The sequence below is a fragment of the Melopsittacus undulatus genome, chromosome 19, assembly GCF_012275295.1.
Source record: "Melopsittacus undulatus isolate bMelUnd1 chromosome 19, bMelUnd1.mat.Z, whole genome shotgun sequence".
Classification (NCBI taxonomy): Eukaryota; Metazoa; Chordata; class Aves; order Psittaciformes; family Psittaculidae; genus Melopsittacus; species Melopsittacus undulatus.
Genome location: NC_047545.1, coordinates 2,654,742 through 2,677,397, shown reverse-complemented (window position 1 = coordinate 2,677,397; position 22,656 = coordinate 2,654,742). Strand labels below are relative to the sequence as shown.

At 54.0% G+C, this 22,656-nt stretch overlaps 2 protein-coding genes across 4 annotated transcripts; one reads left to right on the top strand and one right to left on the bottom strand.

Moving 5' to 3' along the window:
* Positions 1-1,491: 1,491 nt before the first annotated feature.
* LOC115947481 (E3 ubiquitin-protein ligase TRIM7-like) lies at positions 1,492-2,679 on the top strand. Its single transcript, XM_034070923.1, has 2 exons — positions 1,492-1,504; positions 2,026-2,679. Exons 1-2 carry the CDS (start codon positions 1,492-1,494, stop codon positions 2,544-2,546), a joined length of 534 nt encoding a protein of 177 aa, XP_033926814.1. The 3' UTR covers positions 2,547-2,679.
* A 2,107-nt stretch (positions 2,680-4,786) lies between these two features.
* Positions 4,787-22,286, bottom strand: MARCHF2 (membrane associated ring-CH-type finger 2). 3 transcript variants are annotated; one of them, XM_034070873.1, is made up of 5 exons: positions 22,203-22,286; positions 15,831-16,048; positions 12,684-12,879; positions 9,043-9,252; positions 4,787-7,037 (listed from the first exon to the last, which is right to left on the bottom strand). In XM_034070873.1, exons 2-5 carry the CDS (start codon positions 16,004-16,006, stop codon positions 6,879-6,881), a joined length of 741 nt encoding a protein of 246 aa, XP_033926764.1. In that variant the 5' UTR covers positions 16,007-16,048; positions 22,203-22,286; the 3' UTR covers positions 4,787-6,878. The 3 variants fall into 3 exon arrangements, with proteins under 3 accessions (XP_033926764.1, XP_033926763.1, XP_030910408.2); XM_034070872.1 differs by lacking the exon at positions 4,787-7,037 and having other exon boundaries at positions 8,605-9,252; XM_031054548.2 differs by lacking the exons at positions 4,787-7,037; positions 22,203-22,286 and adding an exon at positions 17,406-18,829 and having other exon boundaries at positions 8,605-9,252.
* Between the last annotated feature and the right edge of the window lie 370 nt (positions 22,287-22,656).

The following is a 22,656-nucleotide window of genomic DNA, read 5'->3' as shown; positions in this document are numbered from 1 at the left end:
GGAACGTGCCCTGTGCCACCCCTCTTCCCACACAAGCACCACTGCAGAGCCAGCGGCACTGTGGGGTTCACATCCCCACACCCATCCCATCCCAGAGAGCTCCGTGCTGCAGGAGCCTCCCTTGAGCTCCTCTTCCCCAGCTCCAGCTGAGCCCCCTCCTAGATCCAGGTCCCCAGGGCAGGAGCTTCCCCTGCACAGACGTGGCCACTCCAGGTGCTTGCCTCTGATGAATGTGGCTCCCCCAGCACTCACCCACGGACCCTCCTGCACTTGTGCTGCTTTGCCTCCCGAGGGTCAGGCTCTGCTCTGGCGGCAGGGGCTGCCCTGGCCTCTATCAGCACTCACAGCCCTGGGCAGGAACCTGCGGCTTCCTGAGCAGCACAAACCCATCTCCGGCCATCCCCGTCTGCTCTGCCACAACCGGCTCCCTCATTTCTTGCTTGTGCACAGTGATGGGGGAGGTTGTGCCCCCGGAGGAGCCCCTGCACCTCACCCATTCCTTGTGACCCCCAGGGGAAAGGGACCCTTCCCCAAACGTTTCCCCTTCCCCTGCTTCGAGGCAGCTCTGGGCTTTGCTCCTTGAGGCAGCTCAGCCTGGGGACACGGCCTCACTGCTTCACGCTTGGGAACCGTCCTTGCCCTGCGGTGTAGGTGAGGGATCCTCCTGTCCTGCCAGGAGCAGCAGGGGCGGCCGAGAGGCAGCTTGGACACCTGGGGGGAAGCCACAGCACAGGCCAGGCACGGACATTAAAGGCAGCAGAAGGAGTTTGGTTTTGCTGTTCCTGCAGCTCCACTCCAGTGCCCTGGCCTGGAGGTCACTGCAGAGCATCCTCCCTCATCACACCCAGACCCTAGAGCATGGCCCCTGCTCTGTGCCTGGTGTCCCCATAGGGCATCCCAGGGGCTGGAGGTGCACATGGTGCCATTGAGCTCCCTGCTGCAGGGAGATACGGCCTCTTCCCGGCCCTTATCACCCGGCGGCAGCTGCAGAGGGAGGGGAGATGGAGCAGCTCCCGTGATGCAAACAGGTTCGGGCCCTGCCACGACTCCCGCATCCAAAAGCTGGATGAGGTCAGGGCACCGGCAGCCTCAGGGCATGGCCAAGAGGAGGGGAGGTGCAAGCTCTGCCCCCCCCCAAAGGAGAAGGTGCCAGCCCCCAGCAGAGCTCCCCAGGCCCCCAGCCCCTCCATCAAACAAGCTGGGGGAGCCCAGCCCAGCCATGAGGAGCTCAGGGCTGTGCAGAGCAAACTAAAGCCTTCAAACACATCCAGACCTTCCTTTCCTGGACTCTGCCTGCAGGTAAGTGCCTGGATGCTGTGGTTTTCCCATCATTCCTTCTGCTTTGTTATTACCTTTAAGCAGTCTCTGAGTCCTGCAATTCCCACTGGCAGCAGGGAATCCTGCCTCCCCTCCTGGTGCTTTCATACAGACATGCTTGAAGCTGGGATGGAGAGAGAAGAGAGTGAGCCCGTGCCCAGTGAGGAGGAGGAGATGAGTGGAAGAGGTGAGTTTTCAGAAGGGGAAAGGAGGGGGAAGTGTCCTCTGTTGAGGGGAAAAACACATCCTGCTTCTTTGTGGAAGAGCTGTTTAGGATCAGAGCACTTGGGGCTTGTCCCAGCCTGGGTTTGCCATGGGGCAATAAACCCCAGCTGAATTCCCCATGCTTAAGTGTAGACCCACCACCAGCACCAAAGACACCTGAGATGCACCTTTGGCTCTCTCCATTTCCTATGGGGAGAAACGGGAATCTGGGGCTGTGGGGTTTGGGGTAATGCTGTCCACAACCTGCACTGGTTTGGGCCCAGGTGTGCAGCCCTAGAGACACCCAAGCTCAGATGCGGGTATCTACAGGGGAGATGTGCACCCACCTGCATACACACACCCAGGTCTCCTTGGCCAGGGATCGCTTGGAAGCTCCGGGATCAGGCTCAGGGCAGCACTGAGGCTGCGGCAGGCTGGCATCTGTGGGTTCCTGTGTCCTGCTCCTGCTGCCGGTCCTGAGCATCCTCTCCCCTCTGTCCCCAGGCACCGTGAGCCTGGACCCGAGCAGCGCTCACCCCCTCCTGCTGCTGGCTGCTGATGGACGGGGTGTGCGCCGCGGGGACGGCTGGAGCCCGGTGCCCGACGGGGCCGAGCGCTTCGACACGGAGCCGTGCGTGCTGGGCACCAGGGGCTTCGCGACCGGGAGGCACCGCTGGGCCGTGGAGGTGGCCGGGGGGGGGCAGTGGTGGGCAATGGGGGTGGCGCAGGAGTCGGTCAGGAGGAAAGGGGTCCTGAGCTTCAGCCCGCAGGAGGGGATCTGGGCCGTGGGGCAGTGGTTTGGGCAATACTTTGCTTTCACTGACCCCGACTGGACCCCCCTGCAGCTCCCCTGCCTCCCCAGGGCCATCCAGGTGTGCCTGGACCTCACGGACAGGCAGGTGGTGTTTACTGATGCCGACAGCGAGGCCCCGATCTTTGCTTTCTGCCTGGGTTTGTGTCCCGGGGAGAGGCTGCGGCCATGGCTCTGGGTGGGGATGGACTCGTGGCTCCAGCTGTGGCCCTGATGTGGAGGAGCAGGTGTGGAGGCCTGGAGAGGAGAACGGCATCATCCGGGGCTTGGTGCTGGGGCTGCAGCACCCCGAGCCCTGCCTGCTGCTGCCCACGGGGCAGGTGCTGGACACGGGCACCAGCAGAGACAACCGGGAGCACTGGGCAGCCCAGGGCACAGGAGTGGCATCGAGGGGTCTGTACAAGGCCATGAGCAGGTCCAGGCTCCTCTGCAGGTGCTGGGCTCTGCCTCGGGCTCCTTCCAACTCAGCTTAATCATTACATTAAAGAACGCAAACCCAGCTGGATGCTGGAGCTGCTGATAACCGTTATCTCCTCCATACCTCCAGAGTCTCTCCTTACTTCCAGTTCGAACATGTGCAATAGGCACATTCCTCACAGCAGAACACTGGTAAAGGCTCCTCCATTGTTGCCTTCGAGAGGCATGAGGACCTGGTTCAGGAACAGCGATTTCCACGTCAGTCTGACTGGTGGGATTGGGTGGCCCTTATGGTAAATTTGTCACCCTGGCTTTTAGTAGGACGAGAGCTTCTCTTCCTAACAAGAGTGGGACTCCTGACATGACATACAGGAAGACGGCAATGGTTTTCTCTGGTCCTTTTTCAGTGTGAAGTGTGATTGCTATCAATTGGGCACTCTTTGAGCCCGGGATAATCCACCGACTCCACCTACCATTGGGGCATCTTCCAGTTTCCAACATGGGGCCATTTCGTTTCAGGGATAACTGTGATATCTGCTCCGGTATCAATCAAAAAGGGGACGCTAACAGTGATACTGTCTAAGGCATCATAGAGTGAGCAGATCCCCCACAACACTGGTGGGTTATCACAGTTTACTGTCAGGGCCACCCTGGGGTTCTGCCCCCAGGTGTTGGTCCCTGCTGCCCCTAAGGTGGGGATGGGTTCAGCTGAACCGCTGGTTGGGCCATAAAACCGGTAGCTTGTTGGGGGGTATCAGGTTCAGGAGCTCTTCGCCCCATCTGGGGTTGGCATAATTGGGCTGCCTCAAGTCCCAAGTGGGAGAGGTCTGTGTGCGGCCCCATTGTCCTCTCCCCCTCCCGTTTCCCTGAGGTTTGAATCTACAATCTTGAGCAAAGTGTCCTTTCCTTCCACAGTTCCAGCACAGTTCCCTGGGTCAGTTCTGCTGCAGGGGAGGTGCCTGGGGGGTCATCATTGTTGGGTCTGTACCCATCAGCCGCTGCAGGCTAGAGCCATAGAACGGGTGGTCTCTCCCGGTCACTCGGGTTAGTTGTCTTGCACACTCATCTTCCCATTCCTGTTTAAAAACTATCATCCCCCCCCGTCAAAAATCAATCGACAAGTTTGTTTTATATCAAACGGGAGCATATCGTCTCCCCCAGAGACACCATCTATGACAGTAGATCCGCAATTGCCTGAACAATCACTTGTATGTCCTTGGGGTTTATCGGTGAATAGTGCCTCTGTCCCGCAGGTGCCACCCGGACCGGGAACGTTCATGTGGCTGCTGAGCTCCGCTCGGCACACGCAGTTTGTGTTTCCTTCCCATCTGTCAGAGGGTTTCTTCCCCCCTGGTCCCTCTGTAGTTCGGGTGGGAATCCTCTGGCTCCTGGTTTTATCTCTGTTTGCTCCTCCTCTAACCTTGAACCGGTTGTGAACCGCTCGTCCCACCCGTGTCTGGTTCAGAGCCGGAACTCGACCGGTGGTTACTGCCGGTTTGCGGTGCTGTTTGTTGGGCTCCGCCCCCCCCGCTTTGTGTGTTGGCCGTTCCTCCCCTTTGGGCTCGCCCCTCCCTCTGCTCGGGGGGTGTGTGTCCATAATGGGCACTGTTCCCGATGCCCTCGGATCCGTGTCCGCTCCGCACCCCCCCCCCCCCTTCCCCTCCTTGTGCTCCTCTGCTCGGGGCTGTGTGCCCATCATGGGCACTGTTCCCGATGCCCTCGAATGGTGTCCGCCCTGCACCCCCCCCATTCCCTTCCTGTGCTCCCTCCCTCTGCTCGGGGCTGTGTGTCCATCATGGGCACTGCTCCCGATGCCCGCTCGGATTCCCGACCCCCTGGGTTCCTGACTATTGGGCTTCCCGGGTTCACTTGGGTTCCCTGCTATGGGACCTCCCAAGTGTCCACCGGGTACCTGCCTTCCAGCTTCCCGGGTTCTGGCACCACTTGTTGCCTTCGAGAGGCGTGAGGACCTGGTTCAGGAACAGCGTCACGGCCGCCCCTTGGGCCGCTCGGTCCAAATGCTCACAGACACCAATGTGGTGGACGGCAAATGGCGTTTATTGAGAGAGAACATGGTGTTATATAGCCTAGGTTTACGGTGTCATTTCCGTCTGCTTGCATCGTAAAACTGGTATCATCACCTAAATGCTATTGGCTACCTGGAGAGGGGTCTTATCTTTCCGTACAGCACGATATCTTCCGGCCGCCAGGCCCTATCTGCCTACACTCCATCCCCAGTAACAACACAAGAGCCCAAACTTTGTCTCACTTTTATTGACTCAATTGCACAGCCCGTTTCCCCATGACACTGGACCATGGCAGCTCAGAGACACTGATTTCCCACACCCAGGAGCTGAGCATCTCCTCTGGGAAGAACCCAGGAGCCACTGGTGGGTTCTGCAGGGGCACAAGCAACAACTCCAATTCCTGGCAAGTACGAGAAAGAGGACAGAGCTGCGAGTGAAGCCATGGCCATGCAGCAGCACTGGGCCAGGCCCTGCTGCCCCCAGCCAGGGACTTGTGCCTTTCACAGTTGCATACCTGGATCCACAGTGAGTGGATCACAGTGATCCACAGGGACAAACACTGGCTTCGGAGAGTCCTTATGAGGGGAATGTGGTCTGGGAGTGCACATCCTTCATCACCTGCCAGAACCAGACACGGTGCAAGACAAGCTCCTGGGAACAGTGGGGGTGGGAGGGAAACGAAACCCCCACATGTCTCTTCTCTGGGAATGTCCTGGTGCCATTGGGGAGTTGCTGAAGGAAGGAGCAGCCAGGACAAGGCACAGAGCAGTGGTGCAGCTCCACTGCCATAGGGTGGTGTGTGCGGAGGTGGGAGCTCCACTGCACAAGCCAGTTGGAAGCAGGCTGCTACTGTGCAGGGACCATAACTGCAGCTGGGCTGCTTGTGTCCAGCAAAGGAGCAGAGGGACGCAGTGTGTGACTGCCACCACCACTGAAGGACATGGGCACCTTGGAGCCTGCCTCCTCCCTGCTCTCGGGGTGTTCCACTGGAGGCAGAGCACTTCCAGGGATGATCCCAATGACAGCAGCTCCTCCAGCTGCTGCTGAGGAATGTGCAATGAAGCACAGAGACAGCAGAGCCCACCCGCATGCTGCAGTGAGGGCCTGTCCTGTGAGGGGAGTATGTAACCAGCACTACGAGAGGTCCAGCCTCAAGGTGGTGAAAGGACATCAGCAAACAGAGATTCCAGTTTGCCCCTTTTAGGCTTAGGAAAGCTCCTTTTGGAATCTTAAAAGCAGAAGGCAATGATGAGTTTAGCACGTACGAGCCATCACCTCCCACCCTCAGACCCTCCATCTACCTTTGCCAGACACAGCAAGAGCTGAGTGCATCCGAGACCTGGGGATGAGCCAGGATCCACAAGGAAAGTGTTCTGTGAGATCACGTCTGCACAGGAAGAGCTTTTCTCACTTTGAAACGTGTTGTGAAATTCTCAGAATTCCAATACTTTCCAATACAAAATGGCTCTGCTCAGAACTGTGTCATTTTGCTCCTTCTGGGGTTATAATAACTCTTAAAAACACAGAACTTTCTAGAAAGGACAGAAACAGCACAACAGAGACCAGGGGAAGGGGAAAGGCTGCTGAGGGATTATCAAAACCAACTTAGTGCAAAGGAGAAGGGGATTTTTCATCAATGTTCTTCCAAGTGTTCTTTGTAAGCTCATTTGGAGAAAAGGCATAGATTTAACCTCTGAATGAGATCAGGCTGCCAGCTTCTAGAACTGAAGCTTAGAACATCAACACAAAAGGACTGAAACACAATATGCATGGCCATTAAAAAATAATATTATATATAGAGATATATATATAGAGGGAGATATTTTCCACTTATGGTATTGAGTTATAGGAAAGTGTCCCTGCAGACAGGCACATTCTACCTTCTGGCTCTTCTGGACCATTTCACATGACAGCGATCAATTCTCTGTCTGTTTAATGTGGTACAAAGTACACGCTGACTGCAAAGTCCTTTGGGGGGGATGATTGTTCCCGAGGGCCTCCACAGTTGCCAGTTCCCCGTGTGCACGTGGGGACACCCGACCCTCGTCACCTGTGCCAGCCCCGAAGGGCTGCCCTGGCACCAGCAGCCAGGCAGGACGGGCTCACACACTGGTTTCATCCACGCTGCTCTTCATGAGCTTGGTGGAGAGGAGGGAGTGGGACACAGGGTGAGGGCTCTCCGAGGATGGGAGCATCAAACGGACTTTCTGGTTGGTCCTTCGCCACTCCGAGTACAGCTGGCAGTGGTACCGGAACGAGACCTGGGGGCACAACGTGGCAGGAGGGTCACCAAAGCCCGGCCCTGCAGCTGCAGCTCCAGAGACACGGTCACCCATCCGCTCTCTGCGTATCCCTTGCCAATGCACCAGCATCCCCAGCCACAGGAGACAGCCCTGACAGGGTGTTCATAGAATCGTGGAATTTGGGTGGGAAGGGACCTTACAGCAGTTCCAACCCCCTGGGCAGCATCAGGACAGAGTTTGGGTACCAGGCTGGTGAGAGTGGCCGGGAGGAACCACAGCTTCACCCTGGCCAGGGGCTGAAGTGAGCACCTTGTCTGGTGCCTCACGTGTCTGAACCCAAACAGCCTCCTCCCATCTCATAGATCCTGCTGGATCTTTGCCCTTTGCAACCGTCTCTCCTTGGTCTGTAAGAACAGCACAGCCGTTGGACTCGCTTGGCCAGGAGAGAATGCAAAGACTCAAGGGACCTGAACGAGAGGCTGCAGTTCTAGAGCAGCCCTGCAAGGGGGAGCTTCGAGCTGTGCTTCGCCAGCAGGCTGAGCTCCTCCCTGTGTCCTTCAGCATCCTTACCACCGCTGCCGAATGTCCCACAGCTCCTGCTGACTCCTTAGCTTTGAAATTAAACTTGCCTAGAGTTTCTGGAGGAAGGAACAAAGCGAACATGTATTTCCCTCCTATTTATTTTCCTACAAATTATGAGCAAGAGAATTAAATACTGAATCCAGTCAGCAACTTGTCAAAACCAAGCTTCCATCCTCTGTAAGAGTACAGGAAACATTTGCCTAGCAAGTAGGAAGTGAAGCTGACAAGGAAAAGTCAGTATTCCTGTTATGCACAGGAAGAGCTGCCCTCCATGGTAAATGTGAATAAAGGGGCTTCACTTCATGTCCTTCTCTATTCAAGGGAATGTGAAGCTCAGCAGAACCAGAGCCATTTTAGTCAGGACTTGCTCTTTTATACCCCTCCCCCCCCCAGTTCTTCCATTTCAGCCAGATTTCCAGCTCCTCCAGACCAGTCCTGGGACACAGAAGCACTTCCTCTTAAGGTTTCCAGTTTTAGATTAGTTATCACAGAAATGAACCTCCTGCAGCACGTACATGAGGCTTCCCTTAACTGCAGTTACTGCATGTTTTGACAGCAGCACTCATCAGGCACCCATTGCAACTACACCCCCCCCCTGCCCCAGTGAAGGCTGCAGCACCAGCTCACCCTCTCCTGGAGCCTAAGTCTGTGTAGGAGAGCTCCAAGGACCATCCCAGCCCCAGGGGAAGGTGTAACTGAGAAATCAGAGCATGAGACGGGAGGGAAATGGGCTGTGCCATTTCTCCTGCCAGCTTTTTGGGGTCCCACTCCTCCTCCAGGAGCTGCCCTTCTGCCCTTCCCAAAATCATGCTTCCCAGCAAGCAGCTGGAAAAGGGTTAGACAGGGTTCTTGTAGCCCCTTTAGGCACTGGAGCTGCTCTCAGGTCTCCCCTTCTCTTGTCCAGGCTGCCCCAGCCCAGCTCTCTCAGCCTGGCTCCAGAGCAGAGCTGCTCCAGCCCTCGCAGCAGCTCCATGGCCTCCTCCGGCCTTGCTCCAGCAGCTCCACGTCCCTCTGGTGCTGCTGCCCCAAAGCAGGATCAGGACTGCAGGGGGGGTCCCACAAGAGCAGGGCAGAGAGGGCCTAATATTTAGGGATCTACTCTTTAGGGGGTTAAACACTTTCCAGTTGGGTACCAGTTCTGTGTTTGGAACAGGCACCACCACTGGCACACTGCCTGCCCCAGCACCAGGCCTTCCCACCCACCTCTGCACCCTGGTACATGACACCCTGGGGAACACTGTTCCTGTGTCAGTCTGGAAAGCAGGTGATCAGGAAGTGGTTTCTCATTCTCTGCAAGCAGCTCCCATTTGAAGTAAATTAAATGGACCTTGGAAAGAAAGAGCCCAAGGTTTTTTCCCAGGGGGAGGCAGGAACATGGAGTGAGCCAGGACTTCCATCTCCCTTCTGAACAGAAACAAGGCCCTGGGCAGCAGCCACTTACCAGCGTCCAAAGAACGTAGATTGTGAAAAGTGCTATCGTTAGTGCTATGAGTCCGATGGCCTCCAGCCGGCTGTTGAACTGTAAATGGTCCTGGGCTCCACGCAGACACAGCCAGCCCGAGATGGCAGCCAGGGGAGTAATGAACAGGAAACACACCATGTCACAGAAGAGTGTCCTCTTCTCATTGCGGGGACCGGGATCCTTCAGCCACTGCAGGAGGGAAGGGGAAGAGGGCATTAGGCAGCGGCACTTGGGACAGGATTGGTGGTGAGCTCTGATGTGCTCTCTGCAGTCTGTATGGACGCACATAAACCTTAATGAAAATAGAGAGCATCAGGGGTATTTGTAACAACCAGTGAGGGAAAGGGAAGAGACAACTGAAGAATATCACAGAATTATAGAATGATTTGGGTTGGAAGGGACCTTAAAGCTCCTCCAGCTCCAACCACTGCCACGGGCAGGGACCCCTTCCACTGGAGCAGCTGCTCCAAGCCCCTTCCAGCCTGGCCTCTGACAGGTCTTGGACTGAGCTCCAATAGAAACATATCCAGGACTCTGCAACTGGTGTAGGGACTATGGGAAACCAAGGCATTGGGGTCTGTGGCTAGGCCAAGCTGTAGGAGAGCCCATTCTGGTGTATTCCTTCCTATTTTCACGCTTGCTTTCTTGCCTCCCAGGCACAAAATGATCTGCAGCACTTTGTGCTACCAAGAAGCTTTGCAGCTCTCAAAAATCAGCAGAACTTAGGAAGCTCTGTTGCAGGAAGGTTTCCCTCAACCCGCAACCTCTAAATGTTCAACTACTTTTAGGAGTCTCCACTTGCTTCCAGTGTGGATTCATTTTAGCTACTTGACTTTAATAGCAGAAATTGTCCCAGTTTTCCTGGGATTCTGCTATTTTCAGCCTTTCCTTTCCTTTTTTTAGAACAGTGCTTTCTGTGGTTCCTACCAATACCCAGGGCTGGTAAAGCACATTCTCTTAGTGGGAGTTCTTTGCACTGGATGGGCTGCTGGATCCTTCCTTCTTTCCTGCACAAGGGTGACTGGTCTCAAGTAAGATTTAAAACTAATCAAATAAATAAAACTAATTGGAGAACATGATTGAAAAGGTGCAGGCAGAGCAGGGCAGGGAATATCCCTGTGGCAGCCAGGCACATGTTCCTGCCAGGCCTGGTGCCCACTTCTGAACAGGCAGGATGAAAAAGGACCCACCTGAGAACTGTGCACACAAAGCTCCTTCTTACCAGGGGAAACCAGAGTTTAAACAGCAACACACAAGGGGTGGTGGCAGGTATGCAAGAAATCTGTGAGGCCACACAGGTCAAAATGGAGCACAGGTAAGCTGAGCACACAGGTAAGCTGAGCACATGGCTGCCCAGAAAGAGAAGCAGAAAGTGTTGACCCAAGGGGAGGGTGGGGGGTGCACACAAGTCAGAGCAAGCTAAAGTGAGGGATGTACGAAACACAGGGTCTCTTCCAACCCAAACCAGTCTGTGGTTCTGTGAAAAGACAAGAGAGGAACTCAGCTGGAGCCAAGAGGGATTTGGTTTTCACTAGACAGAGGAATCAAACTTGCACTGAGGGAAGAGAGACCCAAGCTGGGGAATGGGGTAGAGGAGCACAGCCCAGGCAGAGGACGGTGCATGGAGTTCAGCACAAGAGTTCAGGGAAAGCCCAGAAAAGAGTCTGCCTGGAAAGAAGATAAGGCTGGAGGAAGGGTGGGGGAGAGCTGCCACCACAGCTCAGTTCTCCGAACTGGAGGGGGGGGGTACCCAGTTCTGCACCCAGAGGCAACATCTCTGCTCCTCACAACACAAGCAGGAATGGCAATATCACCACTGCTGCTCCCTGCAAAGTTCCATTTGCTTGGATGCAACAGCATCTCCCACAAGATAATAACCCACTGCACCATGAATACATGGCAACCTATGGCTTGAACATTTCATCTGCACATCTACTGCTGAAGTCTTCCAGGTAACACAGAAATGTACTTGCTAGTCAAAAAGACTGTGCCAGCCACTCTGTCCTTTCACAGCACAGTGAGCTGGCTACAGACCCTGCCCGGGCACCGGCAGCTGCAGTTCCACTCTCCATCTCTACCTGCACTGGTTCAAAACATGCCCCCAAAACCCCACTTAGCCCATCCACCTCACAGCCTTCTGTGGGGCTTTTCTTCCAGCTTTCAACCAGCTTCTGAGCTAAAAACCCAACTGAACTGCAGGAGAGATCCTCCCCACATCACAGGCCAGGCCGGAGCTGGCTCCATGCTCAGACAAGTCCCCAGCTCCTGGTTCAGAGATCAAGGATGCTGGCAGAGAACACTGTTACTATTTTTACATTGAACAAACCACAACAGAAATAAAAAGCTGCTTAAAGAACATAAAACCCAATTCTACTAAAAAATTCTCTTTAATCCATGCTGAACAAGGGGGCTGCCTTCCCTCCCTAAAGGAGGCTGTTGGATATCACAGTGATAGGTGCCCCAGAAGAGCTCATGAGGAAATGAATACCTTGGTCTTATGAGCAGGGGTACAAGAACACCCAACAGCCACACATGATAAACCACGTTAGCTAGTGGGCACCTTTCACCCCAACCTGTGAACATGTAAAGACCACACTGTAATGCAGGTATACAAAAGGACTGAAGTAAATAAGCTAAGGCAATTCTGGATGTGGCATTTCCTGACTTCCAAGAACTTTCTGCAGCTCTGCAGAAGCATTTCCACTCGACCATGTCACTGCCCACAGATACCACAAAAACGTCTCCTCCAGTCCACAGGCAGCTCCCAGCCTCCCTCCTCCTGAAGGCTTTTCAAACACACACAGACAGAGCTGGACTGTCATGGAGCTGCATCCCCAGAGCGGGTACAAGGGAGGGGATTCTCCCTCTCTGCTGTGCTCTAGACCCCTCCTTCAGTCCTGATCCAGCTCTGGGGCAGCAGCACCAGAGGGATGTGGAGCTGTTGGAGCGAGTGCAGAGGAAGCTATGGAGCTGCTGCGAGGGTTGGAGCAGCTCTGCTCTGGAGCCAGGCTGAGAGAGCTGGGCTGGGGCAGCCTGGACAAGAGAAGGCTCCTGAAGGGGAGACCCCAGAGCAGCTCCAGTGCCTAAAGGGGCTGCAGGAAACCTGGAGAGGGGCTTGGGACAAGGGCCTGTAGGGACAGGCTAAGGTGAATGGCTTGAACCTGTCTGAGGGGAGACTGAGCTGAGCTCTTAGGCAGAAGCTGTTCCCTGTGAGGGTGCTGAGGCGCTGGCACAGGGTGCCCAGAGAAGCTGTGGCTGCCCCATCCCTGGCAGTGCTCAAGGCCAGGTTGGACACAGGGGCTTGGAGCAGCTGCTCCAGTGGAAGGGGTCCCTGCCCTGGCAGGGGTTGGAGCTGGAAGAGCTTTAAGGTCCCTTAGCCTTAGGTCCTACAGCCTGACAGTGGTGAGTGGCACACAGGGATTCACAGAGCTGCCCCAGAACTCTACTACATTTTTCCAATAACATCATTTGGTCTTATAAGAGACTTGATGTCTCTACACAAATTGTTCTGTGTGAATCCTAAGGAGGAGGAGGAGACAGCAAGAACCACAAGGACAGCAAGGCAAATCATTTTCTCTCAAGTGGTAAGGAACTCAAAGTGAAGCAGAAGAAAGCAATACCTCTGTCAAAGGTCTCGGTCTTCTCTCTACAACAAATTCTGTGTGGCAGAGCTCACAGTAACTTGTGTTGGAGGAGGATAACCATTTTTCCAGGCAGCTCTTGTGCACGGTGCCCAGTGTTCCTGTGCAGTCACATGGGGAAAGCAGTCCCTCCCCACTTCCACCTTCATGACAGATGCGACAGATGGGACCATCACTAAAGAGGCAGACAAGAGAATGAAATCACTGTCAGAGCAGGCAGAACCATACAGCCACATCAGAGAATGGCTCTGAGCCCACCAGGTCCAAGAAGGGCACATGCACAGCAGGCAGCACATGGCAGAGTGTGCCAGGCAAGAAACCGGTGTCAAGGGAGTGTGGAGATATTTTAGGTCAGTAAAATCTGGATGGTGCTGATGAGCACCACAGCACCCAAAACAAACTGGCCCATCAGCCTGGCCAGCTCAGCTCAGACACTGACCTGAAACCAACCCTGGAGCACTGATGCAATCCAGAAGCCTAAAGCAAAGCTTGGTGATCCACAGTGGTCACAGCCCACTGTGGTCTAGTGGAACCTCAGCCCACCTGGTCTAGTGGAAGGTGTCCCTGCTCATGGCAGGGGGTTGGAACTGGATGAGCTTTAAGGTCCATTCCATCCCAAAAAAGGCTGTGAATCTATGATTCTGTCTCACTTCCCACCTTTCAACCAGCCATTTCTTTCATACAGCCATTCTTTTACATCCATCGTTGCACAGATTTGGGGTGGGAGGTAGAGCAAGAAGGGAACATCTGTATTTCAAACACCCTATTGCATGTCCTGTTGAAATCCAGGTGAGCTATGTCTGCTGTCACCTTTTCCCAAACACAGTACAAAAGCCCCACAGCTCACAGTTTATCCTCCACTGGCTTTAAAAACACATCTGACAGCAAAAGAACTTTGTGGGATTGCAACACACTGGTCAGAACAAGCAGTAGCATATCTCCATCAGTTTGCACAACCAGGCAAAGCAAGAGCCAGATACAAAAAACAGGGCAAAGAAAAGGAGTAGACTGAGGAAAAATGCTGCTGGGACACGAAGGGAAGAGCCAGGAAGAAAATACACCAGGAGAGGGATCTTGCTCTCCTTTACTGGGTTGATGTGCATCACAGCAGATCTCTATCCCTTTCCATTCAATGTTTAGGAGGTTTCATTCCAGTTGAGCTTGTTAATCATATTTAAGGCTGTGAGGCATCATAAACGCACATCCCCTTCTCCCTACCAACATCCCTGGTGAACCACTGACCCTTGGTCTCTCCTCCTTGACATATGCCTTTTGTTTAGGGGACTTCTCCAGCCGGTACAACCCCTGCAATGCGAGTCTGGAGAGGAGGTGGAAACCCCATCCTCAGAGACACTGAAAAGTGCCCCAGACAAGCCTCTGAGCAGCCTGATGTTGGCCTTGCTCTGACAGGAGGTTGGACCTCCAGAATTCCCTTCCAGCTCGGAATCATCTGATGACTCTGTACCCTCCACTGCCATAAAGCTCAGTGCTGGATCAGTGACAAAATGACCGTGACAGGGACAGACCAAACCAACCCCCAAGCCCCCAGTGCTCTCATGCCTCTGCTATTTCCTTAGAAAAGCATCTGTAAGATATTTCATCCCTTCTCTTCCTGTTTGAGAAGTTTCATATTTCCAGTGCATTAATATAACCTTGGCTACCAAGAAACAAATCCAGAAGGAAAAAATTTGCTGACCTCGCAAGAAACAATTTCTTATCAGCCTCCATTTTCCTTCCTTCCTATCCAGCGGGGGAAGGTTCTGGTCACAATCCCAACACCCTCAGACACAGTTTTCCAGCAGGCTGTAGAGACTCTATCAGTAATTCAACATTCCAGTACAGTCACACTGCTTCTGGCTTCATTCTGTTAAGGGATAAGAGACTGAAACCTACCCCCACCAAAATGAACAAACTGGTGTCCCACCAAGACACATGAGGAACCCTGGTGGGATTTTTTTAACCAGGCAGGTTCCCCACACACTTGTTACACCTCCACAAGCTTTAAGGGGTTGCACAACTTCTCACTCAGCCTATCTGCTATCAGAGAGGAAGCTCAGCTCCTCTCATGTGCTTATCAACCAGCTCCAGGTTTAGATATAGCAATGACGTGCTCTAGTAGCATTCCTGCTCTCCTCCCCCACGTTTGCAGTCACCACTTTCACACCTCATCAACGTTTGGCCAAATTCATTGAAAACAAAATAACAGCTGTTAAGAGAGGATCTGAAGACAGAATGTGCCTGGTCTCAGTGGCTGGAGTGCCCCACGCTGCCAAAGGTCCTCTGCTCTGGAAGCTGCTCCAAATAAGTGATGAGAAGTCACAGCAAGAAGAGTCTGAACAAGTGAAGCTGCCACATATCCCCTCCGGCAATAAATAGGCACTGTGGTTCCTGCAACACAAACACCCTCCTTCTTTGGGGCTGCAAATTAACACCATACTTTTATGCCATGACCATCCTGGAACAGGGGCTGTGCTCCATTTTCAGCTCTTGTATCACAAAATCCCAGACTGGTTTGGATTGGAAAGGACATTAAAGCTCATCCACTTCCAACCCCCTGCCAGGGGAAAGGACACCTTCCACTAGAGCAGGCTGTTCCAAGCCCCATCCAACCTGGCCTTGAACACTGGCTCCAGAGCAGAGCTGCTCCAGCCCTCGCAGCATCTCTGTGGCCTGCTCTGGACTTGCTCCAGCAGCTCCACGTCCCTCCTGTGTTGTTGGCCAAGAGCTGAATGCAGGACTGCAGGGGGGTCTCATGAGAGATCATCTCCACAGACAGCACACTGCTCTTGCTACTGTGGCATCACACCTTCACTGCTGCTCAGCAAGCACTTGGCAGACGCACACAGGCAGAGGCTGTCCCATCTCAGCTGGAGCAGCCACAGGCCTGGAGGGGGTTGATGAATGTGCAAGTCCCAGTCCATCAGGACATGGCACGGGTGTGGGCTCCCACAGAGACAGCAGAGGCCTGGGAAGCATCTGCCTAACGAGGATTCACTCCCAACATTAGCGCTCTGGAGAACTCTTCCACCAGACCCAGTTGCCTCCCTCTAGCCCTAGAGCCACAGGAACAGGAGCAGAAAAGCCCAGATGGAGTCAGGCCAGCCCCCTTCCCTGCAGCAGCCCTACCTCTGCGCACCCAGCGCCTTGATGACGGTGGACAGGAGCCGGCCATCCTTGGCAGTGACCTGTGTGATGTACTGCGGGCGCCCGATGTCCGAGTCCTCCACTGACTTGGAGAGGGCAGCACTTCCTGGGCAGTCACAGAGGGAGCCGGGCAGGTGGCAGCAGTCTCCAGTCGTCATTGCAGCTCTGGAGCTGGGGACCGGCACCGGTGGCACAGAGACCTGCAGGAACAGGGCACCTGGTGAGAGCCAGTGACCGGGACCCCTTCCACCACCGGCCTCGGCTGCCAGCACCCCAGGGACCAACAACCACTGCTTTTGCTCCCCTTCTGTCCCCTTTAATAGGCTTTGTGAGGCTGTCTTGCCATAAAATTAATGCTCCAAGTGTCCTACTTACATAATTTAGCATTGGAATTGCACATTTGCCTTTCTCAGAGAGGATTCCTGGTACCTTTACCCTGAGGAAGCCTCTCAAAGTGAATGTGCCAATGACACAGAGATGGGGTAGCCGACCACAAGCCCATGTCATGCTGGCTACAGCCATCCTGAAAACTGATGCTCATCTCCTCTGTGGAAGCTGCAAAGTCTCATGTGAACACAGCACTTCAACCACTTCACGTGGCTCAGGCAGGACTGTAGGGGGGGGTCTCACAGAGCACAGCAGAGGGGCAGGAACCCCTCCCCGAGCTGCTGCTCACACTCTGGGGGTGCAGCCCAGCACATGGGGGGGTTCTGGGCTCACACACACACTGAGGGAAGGCAGCACCTCCCCAGGCTGCCAGCAACAACCATGTTCCTCCCTGGTAGGGATTCTCGCAATCCCAAAGGCAGGCATGCTTTAGCAATTCAGAAAAATCCCGTTTTCTCCTTCAGCCTGTGAGGCAGCTGTGCAGAAATAAAGAGCTGGGGTTACAATTAGTCACAAGCTGAACACAAGCCAACAACATTGTACTGCTAGTGAACACCAAAATCCTTGTGTCTGTCAACAGGGCTGCCTTATGTAAGGCATGCACAGTAATCCCTGTGCAGCAGGACTCTGGGATCATAGCTGGAATGGTGTCTCATCCCGGTGGCTGGGTTTCAAGAGTAAAACAAACCCATAAAAGATAACTAAAGAAACTGAAAAGGCTAAAAAGCCTCCTTAAAAGGAGGGGAAACACCAAATAAAAATAACACCAAAACTTACCAAAGAAGAAATATGAGAAGAATTACTTTTGTTTCAATTAGGGGGTAGCAGGGGAAAATCTTCACTCTCCATCTCTTGGAGGTAGAGGCAGGCAAAGAAACCTTTGCCATCCCATCTAAGGAAATGTGGGGGGGTTATTTCAAGGTCTCTGTGCACAACAGCACACAAACATTCCCATGGAGCTGCAGTTCCGCCAGGTTCAGCTAAGCCTAAATCAAACTAAAATAGCTAAAGAAAATAAGGGCTTGTTCCTGGTTGGAAGCTGGGCCAGACTACAGGGGAAGAAAACAAAAAGCCAGTATGAGGACGTGCTTGCTGAAGGCCTGAACACACCAAGCTGGGGAAGCACAAGTGCTCTTTCATGTCCTGGAAATGAAGCAACTCTTACTCAACCTGTGAGGACGGCTCCCGTCGTGGTGAACACGTGCAAGAAGATTGCACTTCACTGGTGTCTCATCACCTTCAATCCCTCCTCCGGATCTGAACAGGCATAAGTGTGAGCCTGTGGGCAGGTCAAAGCCTATTGAAACAAACGGGAATCTTCCCAGCAACTTAGAAAGGAACTGAACGGATTCAGCACTGCCCTGACTCAGCCTCTCTCCACCTGTGCAAAGAGCACACGGGGTTAGAGGCACTTTTCTTCTTGCTCTCCTTCAATAAAATACAGGCTAAGAGCTCTCCACATTAAAGGAGCAAAAAGTAAGATGATAAATGCTGTTGGAATGACTTAAGTCATTGGTTTGAAGTGAAGGAGTTTTTTCAGCTTGAAAAGCCTCTTGCTGAAGCAGGCAGAAGATACATGTTTTTAATAAAAAAGGTCAGTTCCATTTGTTCAGCCAAAATGTTGTTTGTTTTTAAGTCCAGAGGAAAAAGGTCCATTGGAATAAAGCTGCCCTCGTTCCTTGTGTCCTGGGAGGATTTAGACTGAGGTTCTTTGTGCTCCACATCTGACAGATAGAGGCAACACCATGGCCTTGTCCCCACAGCCCTGTTTGGGGCTGGAAGGGAATGGCTGCCCATATCCATCAGGAAACACGTGGCTTTCTGTTACAAGTTATTTGGCGTTTCCTTGTTGGGGTCCATCCCAGGGTGGAACCTGAAGTCAGGGCTTTAATATCTGACTCATGCCATTCAGCAAACACAAAGGAAAAGCAGTAAAGGTTTTCATGGATACACTTAGCAAGGAAGTAACTGACATCCACAGATAACATCTGCAGCGTGCTCCGGTTCCAATTTCATACCAGCTAAACATGAACCACAGTTTTCAGCCAAGCCAGTCCCTTTCCTGGCTCCCTAAAGCTCAGCTCATCAACACGCTGCCTTTCCTCACAACTGTCAACAGCTCATCGAACCCAAACCCAACGTTCATAGAATCATGGAATCAATGAGGCTGGAAAAGACCTTTAAGATCATCAAGTCCAACCATTCCTGCAGCACTGCCAAGGCCACCACTAACCCATGTCCCCTAGCACCACGTCTGCACAACACTTCCAGGGACAGTGACTCCAGCACTGCCCTGAACAGCCTGTTCCAGTGCCTGAGCACCCCTTCAGTGAAGAAATAGCTCCTAACCTCCAGTCTAACCCTCCTCTGGTGCTGCTTGAAGCTGTTTCCTCTAGTCCTATCCTTGGGAGAAGAGACCAACCCCACCTCACTACAACCTCCTTCCAGGTACCTATAGGTACAGGTATTGGATCTTGCCAACTGCTCATGTTCACAGTATGGATCTTAAAGAGCTTTTCAATAACCAGAACAAACATACTGACAAATTACACAGCACTTTTGCCTCTCAAAATTCCAGACTGGTTTGGGTTGGAAGGAATCTTAAATCTCATCCAGTTCCAACCCCTGCCATCGGCAGGGACCCCTTCCACTGGAGCAGCTGCTCCAAGCCCCTGTGTCCAACCTGGCCTTGAACACTGCCAGGGATGGGGCAGGCACAGCTTCTCTGGGCACCCTGTTCCAACATGCTTCTGAGTAGTTGTCATTTCTGAACCCGTTCCTTGGGGATACATTTCTTGTTCTCATTTAGAAAGAAAACGCCTGCAAGACATTGAGTTTATTATTGAGATCCCTTCTGCTGCCACAGTTAGACATGAGCAAATAAATCAGAAGTCTCTTCTCAGCAACATGTTGTATCCTCAGCTTCTGATCAGATCCAGTATATAAAGAGCTGAGTTTGTGGAGATTACCCAAATCGAAGAAAAACAAACCATGTTTGTGGAAAATTGGCTCAGGAAAGTGAGTTACGCACAAGGACTCCAAAACTCAAACACATGCAGGAAGATGAGCCAGTACCCTGAAAAGCAGCTTTGCTACTCCAAGGCAGAGACCACAGTGCTGGTATGCCACGATCCTCTACCTGTCGGTCTTCAGGCATTGCCATGAGGTATGTGATCCAGCTGGTATCATCCAAAGGGCAGCAGGGGCATCAAAATCTCCTCAAATGACTGAGCAGCTTAAGGCTGCAGAGATCAGGCTGGACCAGTGTTCTCCATCCAGAAGACATGCCCAGCAGGAAAAAGCAGAAGACAAGGAGCCAAAGGGTTCCCCAGTTCTGTTCTGCACAGACTTTGCAGCCAGATAAGGCAGTTACTCCCCAAGACAGGGAAACCATAGCAGGCCAGATGGAAACCTCGATCAAAGCCATACAGAGAAAAACCACAGTCAAGATGAGAAAGACAACAGGAAAAGCTAAGGCCAAATGACCGTGGTAAAGGGAATTGCTAGGTGCTCCTCTGGACTGCTGGTGGCCTGTCTACAGGATGACTGTCTCAACCACTGCAAACCCTTGGGCAATTCCAAGGCTTTGATAGGATCCAGAACAAACTGAAATTAGGACCAGCTCCACCTCTTTGTATGCATCAGCTTCTGTATGGATTAGCTTCTTCAGGACATCTCCAGAACAGACAAACAACCTATTGGCAAGGCTGCCATGAGCCAAGTCTGTTCCTGTCACTGAGAACTTCCCTGATTACCATAACCAAGACCTAGAAACTCACTATGGTGCCACCAGGAGATAACCAAGTTTTGCAGCCAGCATAACGCACCCATCTGCACTGAAGTTCCCAAACCCGTGTTAGTCAACACTTGTATGCACACACTGAGTTTTCTGATCATATGATCCTACAAACGTCACTGGTGAACGGAAGGTTTTCAGTTGCTAAAGGGCATTTCCAAACATCAATGCTTCCCTTTCCACCACCAAAAAAACATGGATATCCCAAATCCTGGGGCCCCAGGGTCTGAACACAAACATCTTGAAGGAGACAAGTACAAAGAATTACTTCCTTCACCACATCTAAGCACCTGCTCCCACACAGCCTGTCTCATCCAGCTAACACACATCTTGCCATGGCCCAAGTCCAATCCCTGGCCTGCAACATGTCTTTGAGCTCTGCCTGCTGCAGGCGGCTGCAGTGCCTAACAGGTAGACCTGGCAGCCCCGCACTCCAGGCTGGGAACCCCTTCCTATAGGATGTACTGGAGCTGGGCTGGTTCAGCCTGGAGAAGGCTCCTTAAGGGAGACCTTAGAGCAGCTCCTCTCCTGGGACAGAGCAGGCCACACATTACAGCTGGAGTGCCAAAATGAACACAGTTATCTCTGATCTTCTGAGACTTTTATCTGCCACAGACCATATGAAAGGGAAGTTTTACTGCCCTTTAATTACCAACATCTGGAAACATTAATTGCAACATTAGGAGAAAATTCTCTGCAGAGGGTATCTCCCATTCCCAAAACAGCCATTTTAAGAACAAGTTTCGTAAGGAAACATCAGAAAACCAGCTGGGACATGAGAAACGTGTGCTGCTCCTCTGAAGACATCAGCACAATTCACAACATAATGCAGCTCCAGAAACCCTGTGCCACCTCCCTCATCATTTCACTACTCTTTCTCTGCAGGGAAAGAGATACACTAGCACTACTTGAAAGCTTTATTGAAATCAAGAACCAGGGTGAATGAAAGCAGTTATCATGCTCCCAAAGCATGAAACCAACCACTGGCAAGCACATCCCTGCCCTGCTCCTGCTCAGCAGTGCTGCCTCCGGAAGGCACCAGAGCCATGTGGGCTCTTCTTTCTCTTTTCACCAGTGTCCTCTACCAAAGTAGCAGCACCAGCGATACAAGAGCACTTCTGCTTCCTACACCCATTGCTTCAGAAGTCTCTTTTAAGAAATGCAGCACCTGCTCAAACTTAAGAGCACAGCTGTTCAGGTGGGTCCTGAGGAGGCCATGAAGATGCTCCAAAGGTTGGAGCATCCCTGCTCTGGAGCCAGGCTGAGAGAGCTGGGCTGGGGCAGCCTGGACAAGAGAAGGCTCCTGAAGGGGAGACCTGAGAGCAGCTCCTGTGCCTAAAGGGGCTGCAGGAAAGCTGGAGAGGGGCTTGGGACAAGGGATGTAGGGACAGGCCAAGGGGAATGGCTTGAACCTGCCTGAGGGGAGACTGAGCTGAGCTCTTAGGCAGAAGCTGTTCCCTGTGAGGGTGCTGAGGCGCTGGCACAGGGTGCCCAGAGCAGCTGTGGCTGCCCCATCCCTGGCAGTGCTCAAGGCCAGGTTGGACACAGGGGCTTGGAGCAGCTGCTCCAGTGGAAGGGGTCCCTGCCTGTGGCAGGGGTTGGAGCTGGAGGAGCTTTAAGGTCCCTTCAACACAAACCATGCCATGACTGGAATCAATCATGGAATTGCTTCAGCCCTTGCAGCATCAGCTCAGAAGAGACAGTAACACCCCAAGAAAAGAAATGAATCCAGGCAGAGGAGTCCACCTGGCTGTAATCCCCTCCAACCACCACGTACACCCATGGACATGCAGTCTGATGAGCAGACACCGAACCCGGCTGCCCAGAGCCCCGTGCCCGCAGCGCTTCTCTCCCGGGTTCTGTCTCCACGCAACACCCGCAGGCCCGGGTGGCAGCGCTGCCCTCACTAACCCACCCGCTGGCCTGGCAGGGGTCTGGGCAGCCCTCCCCGGACCCCACGGGGCGCTGCCAGGCCCGGACCGCCTGAGGACCCCCCCGCCGGAGGATCCAAGCCCCGCCCGAGCGGGGCCGGGGGTCAGGGAGGGCTGTCAGGGCTCCAGGTCCCCACCCCGGGCACGGCCGGACCGCGGCCCAGCTGCCGCGGACCCGCACGGGAGCGGGGCCCGGCCCACGGGCTCACCCCCGGCTGCCGCCGCCGCCCCTCCCGGTACCTGCGGTCCCGGCGGCCGCGGCCCCTCAGCGCGGCTCGCGCCGCCCCATCACCGGCTCCTGCGGCCGCCAGGCACCGCCCACCCGCGGCCGCACGCCCCTCCCCCGCGGCCTCCGCCAATCACCGCAGCTCATTGCGCTGACGCCAGCTCCGGCGTGGCCAATGGGCCTGCGAGGAACTCGGCCGGCGTCGCTACGCGACCCCGCTGTCAACAGCAGCTGGCCAATAGGAGCCCTGCAACGCAACTGGGCCCCGCCCACTCCGGGTCTCCTCAGCTCCCGGTTCCTCCGTTGCTCCCTGAGGCAGCCGCGGCCCCCGCTCCGGGAGGGCCCGGCCCGGCCCCGGGCTCCCTCCCCGCCACCCCGGGTGCTGGGGACCGGCGGTAGCGAGCTCCCGTCCGCCGCTCCCCTCAGCCCAGCGCCCCCCACCCGCCTGAGGCAGGAGCGGAGCCGGGG